The sequence below is a fragment of the Lycium ferocissimum genome, chromosome 7 (genome assembly GCF_029784015.1).
Source record: "Lycium ferocissimum isolate CSIRO_LF1 chromosome 7, AGI_CSIRO_Lferr_CH_V1, whole genome shotgun sequence".
NCBI lineage: Eukaryota > Viridiplantae > Streptophyta > Magnoliopsida > Solanales > Solanaceae > Lycium > Lycium ferocissimum.
The window spans coordinates 32,694,509-32,715,249 of NC_081348.1; the positions used below are offsets into that span (position 1 = coordinate 32,694,509).

A 20,741-nucleotide genomic window follows, 5' to 3' on the forward strand; every position below is an offset into this window, starting at 1 on the left:
GGGTTTGTTACTTATATTCAACGTTGTTACAATCTGTTATTTAAGAGTATTCCTAGAATTACTTGTAGAACGGATATTATAGATTTATATAAAAAATATAAATTTTATTTGCGCCATGTATTTAATTCTTTAAATTATAGTGTTTCTCTTACTACCGATTTGGGTCTTAGTCTTAACAAGTTAGATTTTTTTGCTATTACATGTTATTGGGTTGATGATAATTGGGTGATGCAAAAAATAATTATAGCTTTTTTATATGATGAAGGGAAATGTCGTCATGATGGAAATTTTTAGCTGATTCAATGTCAACTATTATAAATTTTTTTAACATTGATAGAAAAACATTTTGTATTGCTTTAGATAATGTTTCTAATAATACAATGGTGGTTGGTCTTTTAAAAAGAGAATTAAACCCTCTGCTAAAAAATATTTTTTATGTGAGATGTAGTTGTCACATTTTAAACTTGATTGTTAGAGATGATCTTGACTATTTTGAAGATTCTATTTAAAAAGTTAGAAATACGGTTGCTTTTTTTTTTTTTGTTGTAATGCTAATAGGCAAAAAATGGGAGATTTTAAGAATTCTTGTGTGCAAAATGGCCTTAGACTTAGGAAAATTCAAGTGGAAGTTGACACTAGGTGGAACTACACTTACATTATATTACAACAAGCATATGATTATAGGATTCCCATACAACAAGTTCACAACCATTTTAATACGGATAGTGATGATTGATTAAATATTACCGATTGGGAATATGTTAAGAAATGTATTGAACTTTTACAAAAAAATTATAATGAAAATCTTGCTTTTTCTAGACAATTCTATCCCACGATAACCAGAATTTTAGTCTACTTAGCAGAAATAACTAGAGTTTTACATGAGTATAAATATAAATCCGATTATCAAGCGGCTATTTTTAATATGACAACAAAATTTAAAAAGTATTTTTTTTCCATCCCAAATTTATTTGTATTGGGTTCTCTTTTAAATCCTTGTTTTAAAATGTCTTATACTAGAGCATTGGTTGGTCAAATTTATAACTACTTAGAAATTGACGAGGAAGTTGAACCATCTTTAAATGAAGCCGAGCTAGCGATTGATGCCGAGTTTAGAATTTTTTTAGTCATTATTCTAATTTGGAAGAAAGTGCTACACCTGTTGCTCCACACCTTACTACTTCTCAAAGTAGCAAAAAGGGCTTGTCGAATTTAAAAGTTTTACTTTCACATCCAACTCCCGCTCATAATGCAAACTTTGATGAATATTACATTTATTTGATGCAGTCAAATGTAGACATCAACCAACTAGATGATTTGGAAGTCTTAGCATGGTGAAAGAGATACAAGGCGAGTCATCCGGTACTTTCAAGAATGGCTCGAGATAGCCTTATAGTTCAAATATCAACCGTGGCTTCGGAGAGTGCATTTAGCCAAGGAAGATAAAAAATTGGAGACCATAGACACTTATTATCCGGATTTAGCCTGCAGGTACTAGTTTGCATCCGCGATTGGATTAGATCGGAGCGGCGCAACCAAAACTTAGAAGAGGTGGAAGGCGAAGAGGAAGAGATTGAAGATTTGATAGCAAGTGGAATAGACCAAATGGAAGACTTTGAAGATATCTCAATGATCGAATATGATATGGCGGATATTAGCTGAATGATTGGCACTTTTTGATTTTATTATTCTACTGCCTTTTTCCAACTCATGTAATATTTGCAAGTTAAAAAAAATTACAACTTACAAATAAATATTATCCATGAATGAATAAAATATATGACTCATTGAACTTTCTTCTATTTACTTGTGTTCATATTTTTACTCATATTAAGTTAGGAATATACCTAAAATATACTAAGAATATACTTATAATACACATCTATTTATAGTAAAAAATAGAAACTTATATACTTGGAAAATAACTAAAATATACTAAGAATATACTTATAATATAAATATATTTAAATTATAAAATAAAAATTTATAAACTTTATAAAAATTTATAAACTTAGAAAAAACTTAAGTTATATACATATAACTTAAACATATATAAGTATGTATAGTATACATATAACTTAAATACCTATAAATATATACAGTATACATATTATAACGTGTAAGTACATATAGTATATTCTTAGTATATTTTAGGTATATCTAGTATAACTTAAGCATATAACTTAATATATATATATATATATATATATAATATATAATATAGTTATAAACTTATATAACATATATAAATATACCTACAATATACTAAGAAATACTATAATATACATATACTATACAAAAAACAAAAAAAAAGAGATTTTTTTTTTTAAGTATAGAACTGGCTGGTTCCGGTTTCTAATTTTGGAACCGGTTAACCGACAACCGGTGGCCAGTTCCAATTTTTTGACCGGAAACCGGCCGGTTTCCTAACCGGTTACCTGTCCGGTCCGGTTCCGACCGGTTAACGAACTTAGGTCGCACAACTCAGAATATTAGAACAAATACTATCATGGTAGAAGTACTTTGAACTAAATAAAGTCATCCGACCCTGCTTTACTACAAGATATTATTAGTAAATTTTATTTTTTAAACGACGTGTTTACATAAAAAATAAAAAAACCGACGTCACTTGAAAAATAATGAAACTAATCATTAATTTGATACAAGAATGGAAGTAGCAGAATCCTACAATTCCAAATCCAAGCTAGCGTAGAAGCTTAACTATGACAAAAAAGACGAGAAAATTACACCATATGACAAACTTTTAAATTTAGGCACATAATAAGCAAAACTTATAAAGTTCTTCAAAAGTACCTTTCTGATATTTTATAAAAAATATACTTTTTTTTGCGCGGATTGTCCTTCATTTGGGGTGGTCTTTAATTTTTGTCCTTCAAATTGGTGGTCTTTAATTTGTCCTTCGCCTAATACCTCAAGACTCTGGTTTCGAACCCCAGCTCAATAAAAAAGGAAAGGAATTTTCGCAAGGCAGATGTTTGGATTTGTACGGCATAGAAACTCTGCCTTAAGGCAAAATTTTGCAGAATTTTAAAGGCAAAAACTCTGCCTTGAGAATTTAAACTCTACCTTGCGATTTTTTTTAAAATTTTTTGATTGAATTGGAGTTCGAACCCGAAATCAAGAGACTTTTAGCGAAGGCCAAAAATTAAAGACCACTAATTTGAGGGATGAAAATTAAAGACCATCCCCAGCAAAGGCCAATCCTGCAAATTGGCCAATAATATATTATACGACAACAGTGAGCCGTGGGCTATTTATGTCAAGTTTGCTTGTGAAGTCCATCGCCAGCTGACCCAAGGAGTACTAGGCTCGCATGTTCTGTTTTCTGTTGCCAAATCATTTTTTTTCTGCGGAGAGTCCTTCAAATATTTTTTTGCGCGGATTGCCCTTCTTTTGGGGTGGTCTTTAAATTTTGTCCCCCATATTGCTGGTCTTTAATTTTTACCCTTCGCGTTGCAATCCTGAGCTTCGTGCAAAAATCATGGGGCTCTGGGTTCGAACCCCCGCTCAAGCATAAATTTTTTTTTAAAAAAATCGCAAGGCAAGGTTTGGGTCGCGTGTATGCGGGACCCGGCATACACTTGTTAAGAAATAACCAAAGTTATGTCGGACCCGACATACTCATGCATTATGGGCAGACTTGGCATAAGTATGCCGGGTCCGGCATAACTTTGGTTATTCCTTAACAAGTATATCGGTTCTATTATCTTATAAACGACTTTAGTTAAGCCTTAACTAAAAGTCTTTTCCTGGTTATGTCTTATGGGGCAGACTTTTAGTTAAAGCATAACTAAAAGTATGCCCCATAAGGCATAATTTTTCCTTAAGACGCAGACTTTACCTTATAAGGCAAACTTTTAGTTATGCCTTAAGGAAAAGTTCCGCCTTATGGGACATACTTTTAGTTATGCCTTATGGGGCAGACTTTTAGTTAAGGCATAACTAAAAGTATGCCCCTAAGGCGGAACTTTTCCTTAAGGCATAAACTTTGCCTTATAAGACTGAACTTATAGTTATGCCTGGTCCGGCATAACTTTAGTTATTCCTTAAGTAAAAGTTCCACCTTATGGGGCATATTTTTAGTTAAACATAACTAAAATTCTGCCGGTGGGGGCATAGCGAAATTCAAACTCTGCTTTGGGAATTTTTTAAAAATTTTGACTGAGTGGGGGTTCGAATATGAAACCCATGGGTTTTAGCTGAAGGGAAAAATTTAAAGATTACAAATATGAGGGGCAAAATTTAAAGACCACCCCAAAAGAAGGGCAATTCGCAGAATTGCCCTCCTTCAAATGCATTGGTCTTTAATTTTTGTCCCTCAAATTGGTGGTCTTTAGTTTTTATCCTTTTCGCCTAATACAATGAGGTTTGGGTTCGAATCCCGGCTCAATAAAAAAAAAAGAAAAAAAAAAGGGCAATTTCCCAAGACAGAATTTTGGTGCAAAGTTAGGCCTTAAGGCAGAGGTTTGCCTTCAGGTATAAGGCAAAACACTGCATTAAGGTAGATTTTTGGCATGGCAGAGTTCAAACTCTTCCTGATCAGGCAGAGTTCAAACTCTGCCTGAAGGTAGCAAAATTCTGCCTGAGGCACAGTTTTGCAGGCAAATCTCTACCCCCTACCTTGCGAATTTTTTATTTTTATTTTTGATTGAGCGGGGGTTCGAACTTGAAACCAAGGGATTCCAACGAAGGCCAAAATTAAAGACCACCAATTTAAAGGATAAAAATTAAAGACCACCCCAAAATAAGGGTATTCCCACAATAGCACTCATTTACATTTTGTTACTGTAGAAATACTGCTAGATAGCCATCTTTAGTGCTGCGTTATTTAAAACTAGTAAACTTGTCCGCGCTTCACGCGGTTAAACAAATATTAAAATAGTTAAATATTAATACTTTTAATTTTTAATAAATCAATTACTTGTCTTTTGTGATTTTATCATCTTTCATGATTCTTTGTAACATTATGTTAAAAACGTTTCAGGTTAAATATAAAATGACTTAATTAAATCAGTTTATGTGAACTTAGACACAAAGAATAGAAAAAAATCATGATGTAAAAATCCGAGGAGGAATGTACAGTACTGAGATATGCCCCTTTTTTTCTTCTTGGTATAAAACAATTGTTAACAGTACTTATATTTGATAAGTTTGTATACGGTAAAAACCGGGTCAATGTGTGACTGGTGAGACCGGAGCCGAGGATAAATCCAAACGAGCACGAGCATGTTCGATCTTTCTCCACACCGGGGGTGTCGTACCGGATGTAATTGATCTGAGACAAGATAAGCGTGTCCGTTGGTCCGGATAGATCGAGCCTAAATCAGCGTGTCCGTTGGTCCGGATAACCGGTTCTGAGGTTGCCACGCGTCACGAAACCGTTCCGCCATTTGCGCTGACGACTGTACGGGTGTCGGACCGTACGGATCAACCTTATCTTTTTTAGGATTTTTATTCATAAAGGCTTTTTGCATTGTATCCATGGCCCATGAGGCATACCTATAAATAGAGGACATTCCTCCCTTTTTTGAGGTTAGCTTCCTTTTCATATCTCAATATTGTAATCATCAAATATATAAAAGCTCTCTCTCAAAGATATTGGTCCGGATTTTGTAGTGTTCTTCCTTAGCTCGCTTTTCCTTTAAATATTACTTAATATATTTGGCACAAATCATCAATCATAGTACACATACATATAGCACAAACACGTATGCATATAGATATAACTACAAACAAATCCATTGACACTTCACACCAACCAAATAGATTAAAGTTCATCCACATATCCTATACCTGGTTACAAATCTAATTGTTACCCGAAATTCGGGGTAAACAAAGTTGACATTCTCTCATTCGTATCCGATGAAAATGAAAGAAAAAGATTATAAAAAGAAATGGAAACAAATAAAGAGTTGGAAAAAATGAAATGGGAAATAAGATAAAATATCAATTAAACATACACATTGGATGTACAATGAAAATAACCACGCATTGGATGAAATCTAAGAAGTGAGATTTAAATATTTTTTAGTATGTTTGGCATGCAATTTCCATGTTTAATTTCTAGTTATATACTGGTTTTGAATATAATGTGTATGGGAAATCATCCCAAATAATTTTTTTACTTTTCTTTTCAATTTTGACCAAAAAGTGTGTACATCTCTAAAAGGAGAAATATTTTGTTGTTTCGCACAACGTTTTCAAGATTAGAAAAAAGGTCGCAGCGAAATCACTTCTGAGCCATTAAAAGTTTACTTCCACAGTACAAATGGTATGCACAAATTAAGATATTGAAGTGTAAACCAAAATAAAAGTAGCTTAAAAAAGGAATACTATGCCGTGATGCAGACTTCCTATCATTAACAAATTGAAAGAGATTCTGGCGTTGAGATGACGAAAAAGAGTACTATAAATGCATGACCAATGCTTTAGAAATTCATTTCTTTGGAACCTATTGAAAACGTATGAAGGATTTTGCCCATTTCGACTCTTCTCAGCATACACTATGCACTGGATTGTGAGTAGTGTTGTTTCACTTTTTGCATATCTTGTAAGCTTAAACAGCTCATTGTTGGCATGAGAAGCATCAATGCAATACTTGTGGCATCTCTTGGTTAGTTTTTAAGGGATTCATATATGGCATGTAAGCCTTCTCATAGAAAGATTTGATGACTCGTAATACCTAAAGTGACCAGACATCAGGTATGAACTTGCTTTCCTCGTTCCAATATGCATTGCCTTTTTCCATTGCGTGACCAATAATAGTTCATGAGGAAAATATCAAGATAAGGTGTATACTTTATAACATATTATTTTGGGGTTATGGACTTGAAAAGACATCAGAGTAATTGAGGTTATTAACAGTAGGAGTTATGTAGCTGAATATGTGTCAGTTAAAGGCATAAGATTAATGGATATTATTAGGATAAAAGTTATGAAAATAAATGTGTGAGTTATGAAGATGATAATTGAGAAAAAAATGAAGAATAACTCAAAAAAAGGAGAAAAAAGATAAATAGGAATCGTGGTCAAATAGAGGTGACGCATCACCTTATCTATGCCTAGCTTTATTATAGATATATAGATTTAGCACTTGTGTTGTTTTTCTTCTTCTTTTGCTGCACCACTTCTTCTTCGCATGATTTTGTAAAGAAATCCAATCAATGTACCTCTACATCAAAACTTGAAATTAAATTAGTCTTACGAAGAAAAAGTGCAGGCACAGAGCGGCGTGTTTTTCCTTTTATATTCATTAGCTTTACACTTTTTTTTTTTTAATGACAAAGTAGAAAGTACCATAAATGGAATAATTGTAATGCAAATTTGGGTTCTGATGAATTAGAATATGATCTATCCTCATGCAGAGCAAGCACGTGTATTCAATTCGAAGAACTTGACGAATTCATTTGGAATAAAATGAAAAAATCTATCAACAGTTTACTCAATTTTCGTAGTTCAAAATGCTTAAGTTCAAACTTCAGATATACGTCTATCAGTAACTAGATATGTTTTAAACCTGTCCTAAAAATCAGCTACTTGGTGCCATTTCTACGAGGAGAATTTCAAACTTCGGTAAAGTCGGTACCTTTAGTACGACTTTAGCAGTTTGGCAGCAGTATGCTACTATTTAAAATCTTAACTAGTCCTACATGTGTCTAAACCCTACCCGCAAAATGGCCTAATTACATGACATAACAAACATATAGTGAGTATTAACATTTAGTAGCTATAGTTTAACTTAATTACTTCTCATAACAAACATTTATATATTAATAACATTTAGTAACTATATATATACACACACAAAATAGAATACTCATCACACTATTCAATTTGACCCATCTCCTCCCATCTCTCTCCCCCTCTTCCCCTCTTTACTCCGCCGCCGACCCCACCGACCACCGGAGCTCGGCGAAATGCCATTTCTAAAAATTACGCCATTTCCATTACCCTACGTCTGTTTCTTCACCCACTCTATATCTTCGATGACGTGGATATCCCTTCTCCGCCGGATGCGGAGCCAAATGACGAGCGTTGGAGTGACAGGATAGTTACACGGTGGTGACGATTTTCGCTGTATTCGCCGGATTTTTTCCGGTCAGATCTGGAAACATGGTGTTGATTCTAATAGGATCGATGACAAGTGTATGATCCAGACTTCCAATGGATGGGTTTCTTGAAAACTTTCAAAAACCAGAGGAATATTTAGCACTGTGAATAGTACCTGAGAATCCATCCATTTTTGTTTTGTGGTACACCATCCATATTTAGTCACGACTACTCAAAGGAATCATATACTACAAAAGAACATCAGTCTAGATATTTTGTCAATGTTCGCCGGAATTTTTTCCGGTCAGATCTGGAAAAAGTTCAGATTTTCGCTTTATTTTGTTGTATATTTATTGTGTATATAATATTTTTCGTTTGTATTTGTTGTATATATACCGGAAAATATGGTGTATTTGTTAAATTTTTGGTGTATCTATGTTGTATACAGCATTTATCTGTTGTATACATATCAAAAAATATGATGTAGTTGTGTAATTATTGGTGTATATGTATTCAGTTTTTACTCGTTGTATTCATGAATACAACAAGCCAATTTATGAATACAAAGTAGAAAAAAAAATTGTTGTATTCATGAATACAGCTAAAAAAAATTGAATACATGTGGGAGTTAAGCTGATTTGCTATAGAACGTAAATATTGAAACATTAGTTATGCAGTTTGATTAAACCCCAAATGTTTGTTATTTATGTAAAATGCCCTAAAAAAATTTATTATGACATAATTTTAATGAAGTCTGTACTTATATATACACTCTTAGGCGTTGGTTAGCCATAATTTTAATTTAGGTCCAAGAATTAATTAATTAATCTACTTTTGAATTAAAGAAACTAAAATAAAAAATTAAAGAATGCGGATGTTTAAGTACCTACAAAGTTGCAAAATAGAATTGACACAATTCCAAAGTCTGTGTTCCATGTACTCCACTGTTTGGGAATCAGGAAAGGCTTAACTAAATTTTAGATTAATTACACAATCAACAAGGTCAAATATCAGAAAAGAAATTAGAAATAATAGAGGTAGTACATGAAAAACTTACATTTCGACTCTGACTATTCCTATCACACAAGCATGTTTAACACTCAAAGATTTTTCTACTCGCCGTTGCTAGTTTCTCCATGTGATGATTCTTCTTCTCTTCTTTTCTTTAATGCCTTGGTTACTTAGTGTTTCTTAGATTTTTTTTTTATAAGGTAAGATCTAAAATTAAAAAAACAAAAATCAGAAAACTAACAAAACGAATAAATAACCATGGCGTTAGAATTACGACTGGCTACTCTGCTCTCCTATGCTGGAAGGTTGCAAATTATTAATGCCGTGTTGTTCGCAATATTCAATTTTTGGGGGGCTGTTTTCATATTGCCGCAAAGCGTACTTAAGGCAGTGGATAGGAAGTGCAGGGAGTTCCTTTGGGATGCTCTGAAGGACAGAGAAAAGTATTCCTTGTTGCTTGGAATCAAGTTTGTATGCCAAAGAAGTTTGTTGCGTTGAATATCAAGTGTTGTAAGCTGTGGAATGTAGCTGCTATGGGGAAATTATTATGGCAGGTTGCTGTCAAAAAAGATGTCTTATGGGTTAAATGGGTGCAAGAGGTATATATGAAATATAATGATGATATTTGGGAGCATATTCCACCAAAGGATTGCAGTTGGTATTGGAAGAAACTGAATTCAATCAAAGCTGTGATGGTGAACTGATATCAAGGTGGAACTTACAATCTGACTTTGAATGGCTCTTACTCAACGTCAAGTAGTTATAATTGTTTACTGGGAAACATGAACAGATTACCTGAAGCTGAATTGATATGGGATTCCATCATGCTACCCAGGCAAAGAGTGATACTCTGGTTGGCCTATCAAGATAGACATTTAACTAAGGAAAGGATGCACAAACTGAATATTTCGACTGAGGAAGAGGAGTGCTGCTTGTGTACTGAAGGGGTTCTAGAGAGTAGTAGGCACATTTTTGTTGACTGTCCATGGATATCAGCTATAAGGGATGCATTGGCTGGATGGATTAGGGTCGATACACCACAGAAGACAGTTAAGATGAGCATGAATTGTATTAGGAGAAGACATTGAAAAACCTTCATGAAGGAAATTGTAGCTGCTGCTTGTGGTGCAATGATCTATTATACATGGCAATCTAGGAATTGAAAGTTGTTTAGGCGAATAATTGTAAATACCGAGTTTATAGTTACACAGATAAAGAAGGAAATGACGGAAAGGATAGTGATAGCTAGACACTCGGGCCTTTTAATTAAAGGTGACAAAAAGGTTTAAAAATTGAGTTGGGGTGACAAAGGTGATAAGCTTTGGATTAGTGATTAGGGAGTTTTGACTTGCCCCAAAGTTATATTTTTAACACTTTGACCCCAAGCTTTGTTTTTTACACTTTGACTTCGAGTTTTGTTTTTAACACTTTAACCCAACTCATATAAATCATAAAATACCCCTACCCCCATGCCCCATGCCCCCCATACCCTCCACACCCTGACCCCCCCCACCCCCCCCGCCCTTGCCCCCACCCCACCCCTACAAAAAAAATGCTTTTTTAAAAAAAGATTTTAAAAGTTTTTGTTTTTTTGTTTTTTTGTACCACCCATGCCCCCGCCCCACCACCCGCAACCTCCAAATTTTTTTTTTTTTTTAAAAAAGTTTTGAAAAGATTTTATTTTTGGTTTTTTGCACCACCCCAACCCCCCCCCCCCCCCCCACCCCCACCCCGCCCACCCCCCCATGAAAAAAAATATTTTTTTAAAAAAGATTTTGAAAAGTTTTTTTTGTTTGTTTTTTTGTATCACCCCCCCCCCCGCCCCGCTACCACCCACCCTTCAAAAAAAATTAATTTTATTTAAAAAAAAAAGTTTTGAAAGGTTTTTGTTTTTGATTTTTTGCACCACCCCCACCTTATCCACCCTTCCCCCTGACCTTGCCTCCCACCCCCACCCCCACGCCCTATGAAAAAAAATGTTTTTTTTTAAAAAGAGTTTGAAAATTTAATTTTTTTTTATTTTTTTTTTGTACCACTCCACCCCCCCCCCACCACCTCCACCCTCCCAAAAAAAAAAAAAAAAAAAAAAAATTAATTTTATTTTAAAAAAAGTTTTAAAAAATTTTTATTTTTGATTTTTTGCACCACCCCCACCCCATCCACCCTCCCCTTCCTTTCCCCCCACCCCCACTCCCAAACCCCACAAAAAAATATTTTTTAAAAAAATTTTGTTTGTTTTTTTACTTGATCCCCCCCCCCCCGCCCCACCCCCACCCTCGCAAAAAAATTAATTTTAATTTAAAAAAAAGTTTTGAAAAGTTTTTGGTTTTGGTTTTTTGCACCACCCCACCCCATCCACCCTCCCCCCCGCCCTTTCCCCCACCCCAAACCCCACAAAAAAATGTTTTTTAAAAAAGATTTTGAAAAGTTTTTTTTATTTTTTTTTGCACCACCCCCTACCATCCCAAAAAAATTAATTTTATTTGAGAAAAAAGTTTTGAAAAGTTTTTGTTTTTGATTTTTTGCACCACCCACCCCCACGCATCCACCAACCCCCCTCTCCCGCAAAAAAAAATCTTGAAAAATAATTTTTTTTCTTTGGTTTCTTACTCCACTCACCCACCCAAAAAAAATAATTTTGTTTTAAAAAAGAAGTTTTGAAAAAATTTTATTTTTTGTTTTTTGCATCACCCACCCCCCAAAAAAAAAAAATCTTGAAAAGAAATTTTGAATTAGAGAGAGAGATACCTCCTCCATATGTTGATCCTAGCAAACCGGAAGAAGGCGGACAAAAAGGAGGCGTGGAATCGGGAATCATTGCGAACGAGGAAAAATAAATGCTCCTTATGTAAAAGTAATTGGGCACAAAAATAGTTATTTTTTGGAATTTTATGACATTTTAATATTATTCTTTTTTTAGAATGATAATTTATGTTCTTGGTGTTTGTGAACTTGGTTTATATGATATGTTGATCGTGTTCAAATCAAAAATGTGTGTATTCTTGTTAATAAATTCTTCGAATCAGTTTCCAACAAGTAATGAATCATACAATGCTCACGTAACTTGTTGGGTTTTATCGAACAAGTAACAAGACTTGTTGCAAGCAACTAGTATCTTGTTGGAACAGTATCTCACTTGTAACAGATATACTAAGATTGTTGCAACAGTATACTATACTAACTAGCCAGATATTACTGATTGTTGTAACGTATACTACTTGATTCACCCATATTTAGTGATCAACAAAGGAATCAATGGTATTTAGTGATAAACAAAGGAAATCAACTATATATATAGTGATCAATGTATAATACTTAATCAATTTGATGTATTTTGAGTCAGGAAAGATGATTTACTAAGTCAGTATGCACTAAATCGAGTGATCATTAGAGTGAATTGATGTGAACTACTTGATTCACCCATATTTAGTGATAAACAAAGAAAATCAACGATATTTAATGATCAATGTATAATACTTAATCAATTTGATGTATTTTGAGTGAGGAAAGATGATCTACTAAGTCAGTATGCACTAAATCGAGTGATCATTAGAGTGAATTGATGTGAACTATTTGATTCACCCATATTTAGTGATAAACAAAGGAAATCAACGATATTTAATGATCAATGTATAATACTTAATCAATTTGATGTATTTTGAGTCAAGAGAGATGATCTACTAAGTCAGTATGCACTAAATCGAGTGATCATTAGAGTGATTTAATGCGAACTACTTAATTCACCCATATTTAGTGTTAAACAAAGAAAATAAATGGTATTTAGCGATGAATATATCTGTCTACTAACATCCTTAATGGATTAGATAGTAATTTCATGGATTAGATGGGCAATTCTAAGTGTATTCTTCCTAAATCGAGTGATCATTAGAGTGATTTAATGTGAAGTACTTAATTTGACCATATTTAGTGATAAAAAAATGAATTCAATGTTAGTCAGTATAAACAAAGGAGTTCAATGTGATCAATATCGTGAATATGTTGCAACAATGGAAGAATTGTTGTAGACATATGAGATTCGAATACATATGAGTAAGTTATTGCAACATATGAGATACCTGTTTAACATGTGAGTAAGTTCTTGCAACAACTATGCAACTTGCTTAAACATTTGATCCATCCGTTGAAGCAGATTAGTAACTTGTTGCAACTTCTTCAACAAATGTATGATCCGTTGCGACAATTAACTAAATGCATTGCGACATATTTTTTAGTTTTTGCAATAATTTAAGCAATTGTTTGATTTTTTCTAACAAGGTGAGTAATTTGTTGCAACAACTAAGCAACTTGTTTAAAAAGATTAGTAACTTGTTGAAACAGATTAGTAACTTGTTGAAATAAATTAGTAACTTGTTGCAACTTCTTCAACAACTGTATGCATCTGTTGCAACAATTAGTAAGCAAAATAAATAAGTTCATAAACAGAAATTGTTCAATAGACACCTTGGCTCCAAATACCACAACTCAAGCAATAATTTGTTCAGCAACTGCCTTCTGGAGTGTAGCAGATTTCCTTGATCTACTTCATCTCCTTCGTTTCCATCATTAGTTTCTTCATCTTCTAGTTCTTCTTCACTTTCTTCATTTGTATCTACTGCTTCTTGGCTCTGTTCTTCATCTCTTTCTGAGAATTGATTGTTAATTTGGCTGTCAATTTGCTTATATCTTTTCTCAACATTTGCTGATTCATAAATTGGTTGTCTACTTGTTGCAACAAGTGTAGAACTTATTGCACTACATTTGTTGCAACAACTACAAATCTGTTGGATATCTTCTACAAACAGAACCAAATAACCGAAGCTATGTCCAACAGATTTATAGTTGTTACAACAGATTGTCTACTTGTTGCAACAAGTGTAGAACTTGTTGCAACAACTACAAATCTGTAGGATATCTTCTACAAACAGAACTAAATAACTGAAGCTATGTCCAATAGATTTGTAGTTGTTGCAACAGATTGTCTACTTGTTACAACAAGTGTAGAGCTTGTTGCAACAACTACAAATTTGTTGGATATCTTCTACAAATGAGCAAGCAAATAAGCTATGTCCAATGTGATTAGTGAGTCGTTTACCAGATTGTCTACTTGTTGCAAAAAGTGTAGAACTTGTTGCAACAACTACAAATCATTGGTTATATTATCTACTACAAACAACCAGATAAATACCAGACAAAAACAAAAAACTATATGTTGGATATATTTTCCTAAACCCTGAACCATACCAGGACAACAACAGAAAACCCATCTATTTCACTACAAACACACAACAATAACCTAGATTTTATCCAAACTTTTCCTAAACCCAAAAAAAAAAAAAAATCGAAACTTCCTTTCAAGATTTTTTTTTTTTTTTTTTTTGTAGTGGGTGAGGTGTGCAAAAAATTAAAAATAAAAACTTTTCAAAACCTTTTTTTTTTAAAATAAAATTTCTTTTTGGGTGGATGGGGGAAGTAAGAAACCAAAAAAAAAAAAAATCAATAACTTCTTTTAAAAAAAAATTATTTTTTTTTTTGGATTGGGGGGGGGGGGGGTGTGGTGGTGCAAAAAAACAAAAACAAAAACATTGCAAAACTTCTTTTTTTTAAAAAAATTTTTTTTGGGAGGGTGGTGGGTGCAAAAAAAAAAAAAAAAAAAGCTTTTCTAAATTTTTTTTAAAAAATATTTTGGGGGGCGGGGGGAGGGGTGAGGGTGGGAGGAGGCGGAGTGAGGACTGTTAAAAAAAAAAATTGGGGTGGGGGGCGGGGAGAGGGGGGTTGCAGAGGAGGAGGAGGGGGTGAAAAAATAAATAAAGAAAATCAAAACTTAAAAAAAAAATCATTTGGGGGGGGGGGGGGGGGGGGGGTGGGAGGAGGTCGAGGAGGGGCTGGCGAAAAGGCAAATAAAAAAAATTTAAAACTTTATAAAAAAAAATGGGCGGGGGCGGGGGGCGGGGGAGGGGGGGAGGGAGACGGAGAGGGGTGGGAGGGGGTGGTTTGTGAAAAAGCAAATAAAAAAAATTTAAAACTTTTTTTTTTAAAAATTAGTGTTCGGGGAGTGGGGAAGGGGGGCGGAGGAGGGGAGGGAGAGAGAGGGTGAGAAAGGAAATAAAAAAATTAAATTAAAATTGGTGTTGGGGGAGGGGGGAGGGGGGGTGGGAGCGGGGGGTCAGAAAAGAAATAAAAATATTGGTGTTGGGGGGCGGAGGAGAGGTGCAGAGGCGGGGTGGGAGCAGGAGGGCTGATGATAAAGCAAATAAAAAAATTTGAAACTTTTTTTTTTGTTAAAAAAAAAATTAGGGTGGGGGGGGGGAGGGGGGGAGTCGTGGGGGTAGGAGAAGGGGAGCTAGTGGATTTTTTGGGATTAAGTTGGGGTCTTTTTATATTTTGTAAAAGATTAAAAAGTTTTAAAAATTATAATTTAATCCCATTTAACTTAATCATATTTTTAAAATAAGTTTGACTTTGGCTGATCAAACTTGTCACCATTTTTAATTAGTAAATTTATTTGTCAGGATAAGTTAAATCTTCCTCGACACTCTAGGAAGGCTATAACTTGCAGAGTCGTAATTCATAGAATTTGTAGATGGTATGTTTTTTGTTTGGCTGCTGGTTGTGTTACTCTTGAGGTCTAGAGGATCCTCGCACCCTTCCTAGGAGGTGGCCGGGACTTTAGATGCTCTTAGTGTGTAAATTATGAAAAAGAAAAGAAAAAAAAGGATTAGACAGAATAGGGGTGGGGCCGGCCGGCGTAGTGGACAATGTAACGAAGACGAAAATTTCAACTTTGTTTCCACTTTAGTTAGTATAAGATATTCAGTCCTTGTTGATCATTTCTAAAAAAGTCCCACAATTATATTTTCCAGATAACTTTAATTATGGTGAGTACTTGCCTCTTACTATGTTAATTATGTTTGCAAAAAACAATAATATGGGTTTTTAATGGTAATCTTTATTTGTTTAATTAATTGGATCAGTTATTTATTTCATGAATTATCAGGCAGGGAGTGTGGAGGAGTCAAAGAAGTTGCAGCTCTACTCATATTGGTGGAGCTCATGTGCATTTCGTGTCAGAATAGCTCTCAATTTGAAAGGTAAAACTCTTTTCTTTTGATTACTTGAAAAGAAATAGGAGTATTGTTTATTAACCCTTTTTGTTTTTCTTTGTTAGGATTGGGATATGAGTATAAAGCTGTTAACTTGCTCAAAGGAGAACAAAAGGACCCTGGTTAGTTTCTCCCTTTTTCTTTTTTGGGTGTTTAAGTTTTTTGAACAGTTGAAAGATTGTTGTTTTAGGAAGTTACCAGGAGCTGTTGTTGATAAATAATTAGGACCAACAGTTGTCTATTAGTTGTTAAGAAACTGTTGTTGATGAATATGAAAGATAGTATTAGTGATTGGAAATTAGAAATTTAGTGTAAGAATTAGTGACTGAATGTGTATAAGTTTATTGGGTTGATTCCTCAAATGATCACTCAACTAGTTGAGTTATTATCTCAGAAAGTCACCTTTCTTCTTGATTCCAATTTCCTTCAACAAAGAAAGTGACTTTCTGAGATAATAACGGAGTATTATCATCTGAGAAATCAACTCTAAGTTTATTGGACAATAGAGAATGTGTGGTATTTGTTAGTTAGAATGTTATGTGGAGCTGCTGATTGTAATTAATTAGGATTAAAGATGAGAAATTGGGTTTAGGGGCGTTAAACAAATCATTGTAGAATTCTTCTGAACTTTTTTTCTTCTTTTTGGCCTTTGTAATGTGTGGAAGTATAGAATACTTGAAGCTGAATCCCCTTGGATATGTGCCGACTTTGGTGGATGGAGATACAGTAATTGCCGACTCTTTTGCTATCATAATGGTACGTTTTTCTTGTGCTCTGCCATTTGAGTGTGTAATTGTTTATCATTACTACGTTGTTGGTGATGAGAAGATTTACTGGGCAGTATCTGGAAGAGAAGTATCCCCAGCGAGCATTGTTGCCTCAGGATCTTCAGAAAAGAGCAATCAACTATCAGGTACAAAAGAAAAGTGGATGGTGTTATTTTTTTGCCATCAAGAGCTAAAGTTCTTTAGTACTGATTGAACAAAACGGAACTAAAGTTTTTAGTACCTTGTTCTGGGGGCTGATTATTTAAACTGCTGGACTGAAATACTGAACTTTAGCGATTTCATGCAGTGGAATGAAAATGATTTGGTTATCACCTGCAAGCTCTGCTGAAACACTTTCCTCCAATACTGCTTTTAAACCCAATACTGCTTACTTGAAAATAAAAAGAACTTAAGATACCCTGATCGATACTTATATAAGAAAAATAGATCGTACAATGTTGAATGATTTAGCACATCATTCAATTCGACTTGTTTTCAATCTAGTTCCTGTTGAGGAATTCAAAGAACTGTGTGCATCTTATGTATTATCTTCTGATGACTTAGATATACTGCTGCTTGTTGTATATATTTAGTATTTGATTGTTTCAGCACTTAGATGTGCCTCGAGTGACTAAAGTTTCAGGGTCTCCTCTTCTCACATGTATGTGAGCTTAACTTTTTAGTATTTCCAACTTCATCTTTTGTTGAGTCCATTAGCAAAGCAGGATAATCCACTTAAGCAGATAAATACCAAGTAGCTAGCGAAAACTTTGGGACTCTGCTATCATCTATCTCGGAATATGGCCTTCTTTGCTACCACTTCCTCTACTGCACTGATACCTCACTTGAAATAAGCTGCGGGAAAGTGACAAATTTAAATTCTTGTGAATACCTATAGCTCTTTCTCAACCTTTATCCTGTCTCCTATGTCTTTCTCTTTGCCTCTTTTTTCTTTCTGAAATATTCTTTTGCTTAAGTTCTTGGAATTGGAATTCATTTAGCATATCTGCCATGTTTTCCATTTCTGCAGGCTGCAAACATTGTTGCGGCAAACATTCAGCCTCTACAGAATCTTGCTGTACTTGTGAGCTTAAAATATTATTCTGTTTGCTGGTCATATGAGGTCATTTTCAAGTGTATACAGATTCATGTGATTTACTCCTTTTTTTTTTTTTTTGGCCTTCTCATTCACAGAATTACATCCAAGAAAAAGTTGGCCCTAATGAGACAACCCCTTGGCTTCAAACTCATATAAGAAAAGGCTTTGAAGGTAATATTATGCTTAGTGCCTTTGCAGACGTAGCATGAATGGATGCTAACATATTTGTCCCATAAAATTTGTTTTTGATACATATTTTGGTCCCAGTTGGTCTAGAGGTTTTCTTAACAGAGATTTGCTTTTCGCAGCACTTGAAAAGCTACTAAAAGATTATGCTGGGAAGTATGCAACAGGAGATGAAATTTATGTGGTTTGTTTCTTTCCAGTTCATATATTGCTGCCTACATATGCACCAGGAGCAGATAATGCTAACGAATGTCTTGATATCTTTCATACATGCATTGATCTTAGAAACACACCATGCACTTCCAAGTCTTTTACCCCATATGTCTCATATGCTTTCTTTTTTCCTTGATAACTAAAGGAAATTTATTGATAACATTCAGGGAAATGCTGTTAGCAATATCCAGTAAAATCTCTACCCTTTCTATCTCCCAGTCGTTAAAATTCCTTCTAAATTAAAATGTTCATGAGCTTCCATCCCAAGAATCAGCTATTGCACCATTTTTGTCAAGTACAATGCTCTATAAATCAGGAACTGTGACAGCTAAAGATTTGTCATTTGTTAGGTCCTCATATGCTTTCTTAATTTGGTCAAATAATGTAAAGAGCATTCAATTATGACATAATAAGTAAGCTCACCAGAACTTGACTAAAAAACTTGCAAGTATACCTGCATGATAAAATAGTGATGACTTTAATGGTAGAATAGCAAATCCCGATTCAGTTCACTCAGTATTTCCTCTAACAGACTGAAAAGATGGACCACTTTTATGCCATATCGAATCCAATTCAGATGCTTAACTTGTTTTGCAACTTGCAGGCCGACTTGTTTCTGGCACCTCAGATCTATGCCGCAATCAAGCGTATTGAAATTGACATGGTACTGCCTTTATAGACATCCTAGTGTGTACATGAGAGTCATTTTCGTTTCTACTCACTTTCTGGTACTAAAAGAACATGGTACAATAAAGAATTTGTAATACTAAAGAAGGGAAAATAACGTCTTTCTTGATTTATGTAGAATCTTATTCAGTGTCTTGCAAGCCTCAGTTAATTAGTACCTGATCTTGTGAATTGTTTCTTAGTGGCTTGCATAATGAGCACCTATAATATACTTATGTTTTCTCATCTTGGAGTAGAGACAAGGCAGTGCACTACTAGCTTCTTTATCAGATAAAGGGGTACTCATTGCTGCTTCATTTCATTTGTCCTGATAGACGCTATCGATTGTTCCCGTATAGTTTACCTTACTGTGATTAGCGTCTTGCCAATCCATTGCTTTCTAACTTTTCTTTTGGTCTATTTCTTCTTTTAATCAATTGTCGCTTTCAAGAAGTAAATTTTCCTCTCAAAAAGCTGGATGGTATATCCACCTCACTTGATTTGCCTTAGTCAATGGTGGAACTTTCATATTTCTTAGGTGAAGTTATATGTATACATTACTTCTCTTTAACGAATGTATTCTTCCTAAAAGTTGTCGATGCAATGTGCAGAATCAGTTCCCTACATTGTTGAGGGTATATGAGGCTTACCAAGAGCTGCCTGCTTTCCAGGATGCTATGCCAGAAAAGCAGCCTGATGCCACCGGCTGAGGCAAGAATCTGAGTTTGTTAATTGCTTTGGAGATGAAGAATGTTTGCTTTGTTCATTTGTTGTTTTGCCTTAAATAGTCATACTTGTGCACAAACAACCACTGATATATCACATTTAACTAATTAGTATTTCAATGAGCAGGCCATCTATCACCTTGAAAGTTCCCTTCGAACCATTGACTCAACTGCTGGACTTGCATTTTAGCAGAATGCTTGACAAGGATGAGGATGGCGTTTGGTTCTTTCATGTCAGATCAGGAAAAGTGGTTTGCATACTTGCATGCATGCCACCTATGCTTCTAGTTATGAATAAAAGTACATATAGCTGTGTATCACTTCGCTTATGGCGAAGTCATGATAATACTGAAGTTCAAATAGTGAAAATGGTATTTCACCTATGTTAAGGGGCCTTGGATGAACATTCCTTGGTCTATGTTGTAATTTGTGAGCTATAACAAGTTCCTTGCATGTTGAAAAAGAGAGTGTTTTTGTTTGGACAAAGTATTTTATCTTCGTAGACATGTCATTCATCACCAACTTTGTAGCTTGTTGCCGTGTTGGGAAGTATCGGAGGGAAAAAAAGAAATTCTACATGAAACAGAGATTTTGCATCATGCATGTACCATCATGGAAGAGAGATGATTTTAGACATGAACAATAAGCAACTTCTAAAGTTGAGTTGTATCTGGTGAAAGAGTAAGAGAGTAAATACGCAGAGTCTACTTGCTCGTGCAAATGCTCTAGCCTTAAACATCCCCCTACTACAATTACACGAATTGTTATTGTTACAACATACAGGCCTATGCTATGTTTGAGCTGCTTCCCTGTCTCCTATCTCCCACACCTCATACTACGTATATGCAAAAAAAAATATAGGTTGATTGTTATAGAAAATATAGATAATTTACCGTTTATATGT

The 20,741-nt window shown here is 34.6% G+C and overlaps 1 protein-coding gene and 1 long non-coding RNA gene across 3 annotated transcripts; one reads left to right on the forward strand and one right to left on the reverse strand.

Moving 5' to 3' along the window:
• The first annotated feature begins 653 nt into the window (after positions 1 to 653).
• On the forward strand, positions 654 to 20,300 carry LOC132064463 (glutathione S-transferase zeta class-like). 2 transcript variants are annotated; one of them, XM_059457450.1, is made up of 10 exons: positions 654 to 660; positions 16,075 to 16,169; positions 16,247 to 16,303; positions 16,852 to 16,937; positions 17,023 to 17,094; positions 17,979 to 18,032; positions 18,143 to 18,218; positions 18,356 to 18,417; positions 19,051 to 19,110; positions 19,724 to 20,300. In XM_059457450.1, coding segments are annotated over exons 1-10 (663 nt in total). In that variant the 5' UTR covers positions 654 to 658; the 3' UTR covers positions 19,823 to 20,300. The 2 variants fall into 2 exon arrangements, with proteins under 2 accessions (XP_059313433.1, XP_059313431.1); XM_059457448.1 differs by lacking the exon at positions 654 to 660 and adding an exon at positions 15,908 to 15,956 and having other exon boundaries at positions 16,076 to 16,169.
• On the reverse strand, positions 20,057 to 20,521 carry LOC132064464 (uncharacterized). Its single transcript, XR_009416557.1, has 2 exons — positions 20,415 to 20,521; positions 20,057 to 20,359 (listed from the first exon to the last, which is right to left on the reverse strand). It is a non-coding gene; the product is annotated as an uncharacterized LOC132064464 (long non-coding RNA).
• Positions 20,522 to 20,741: the final 220 nt, after the last annotated feature.

Excerpts from the sequence above, each read along its gene's own strand:
- LOC132064463 (XM_059457450.1), top strand. Across the intron at positions 16,170-16,246 it reads AATAGCTCTCAATTTGAAAG|GATTGGGATATGAGTATAAA; the intron begins GTAAAACTCTTT and ends TTTCTTTGTTAG. Across the intron at positions 16,938-17,022 it reads ACTCTTTTGCTATCATAATG|TATCTGGAAGAGAAGTATCC; the intron begins GTACGTTTTTCT and ends TTTACTGGGCAG.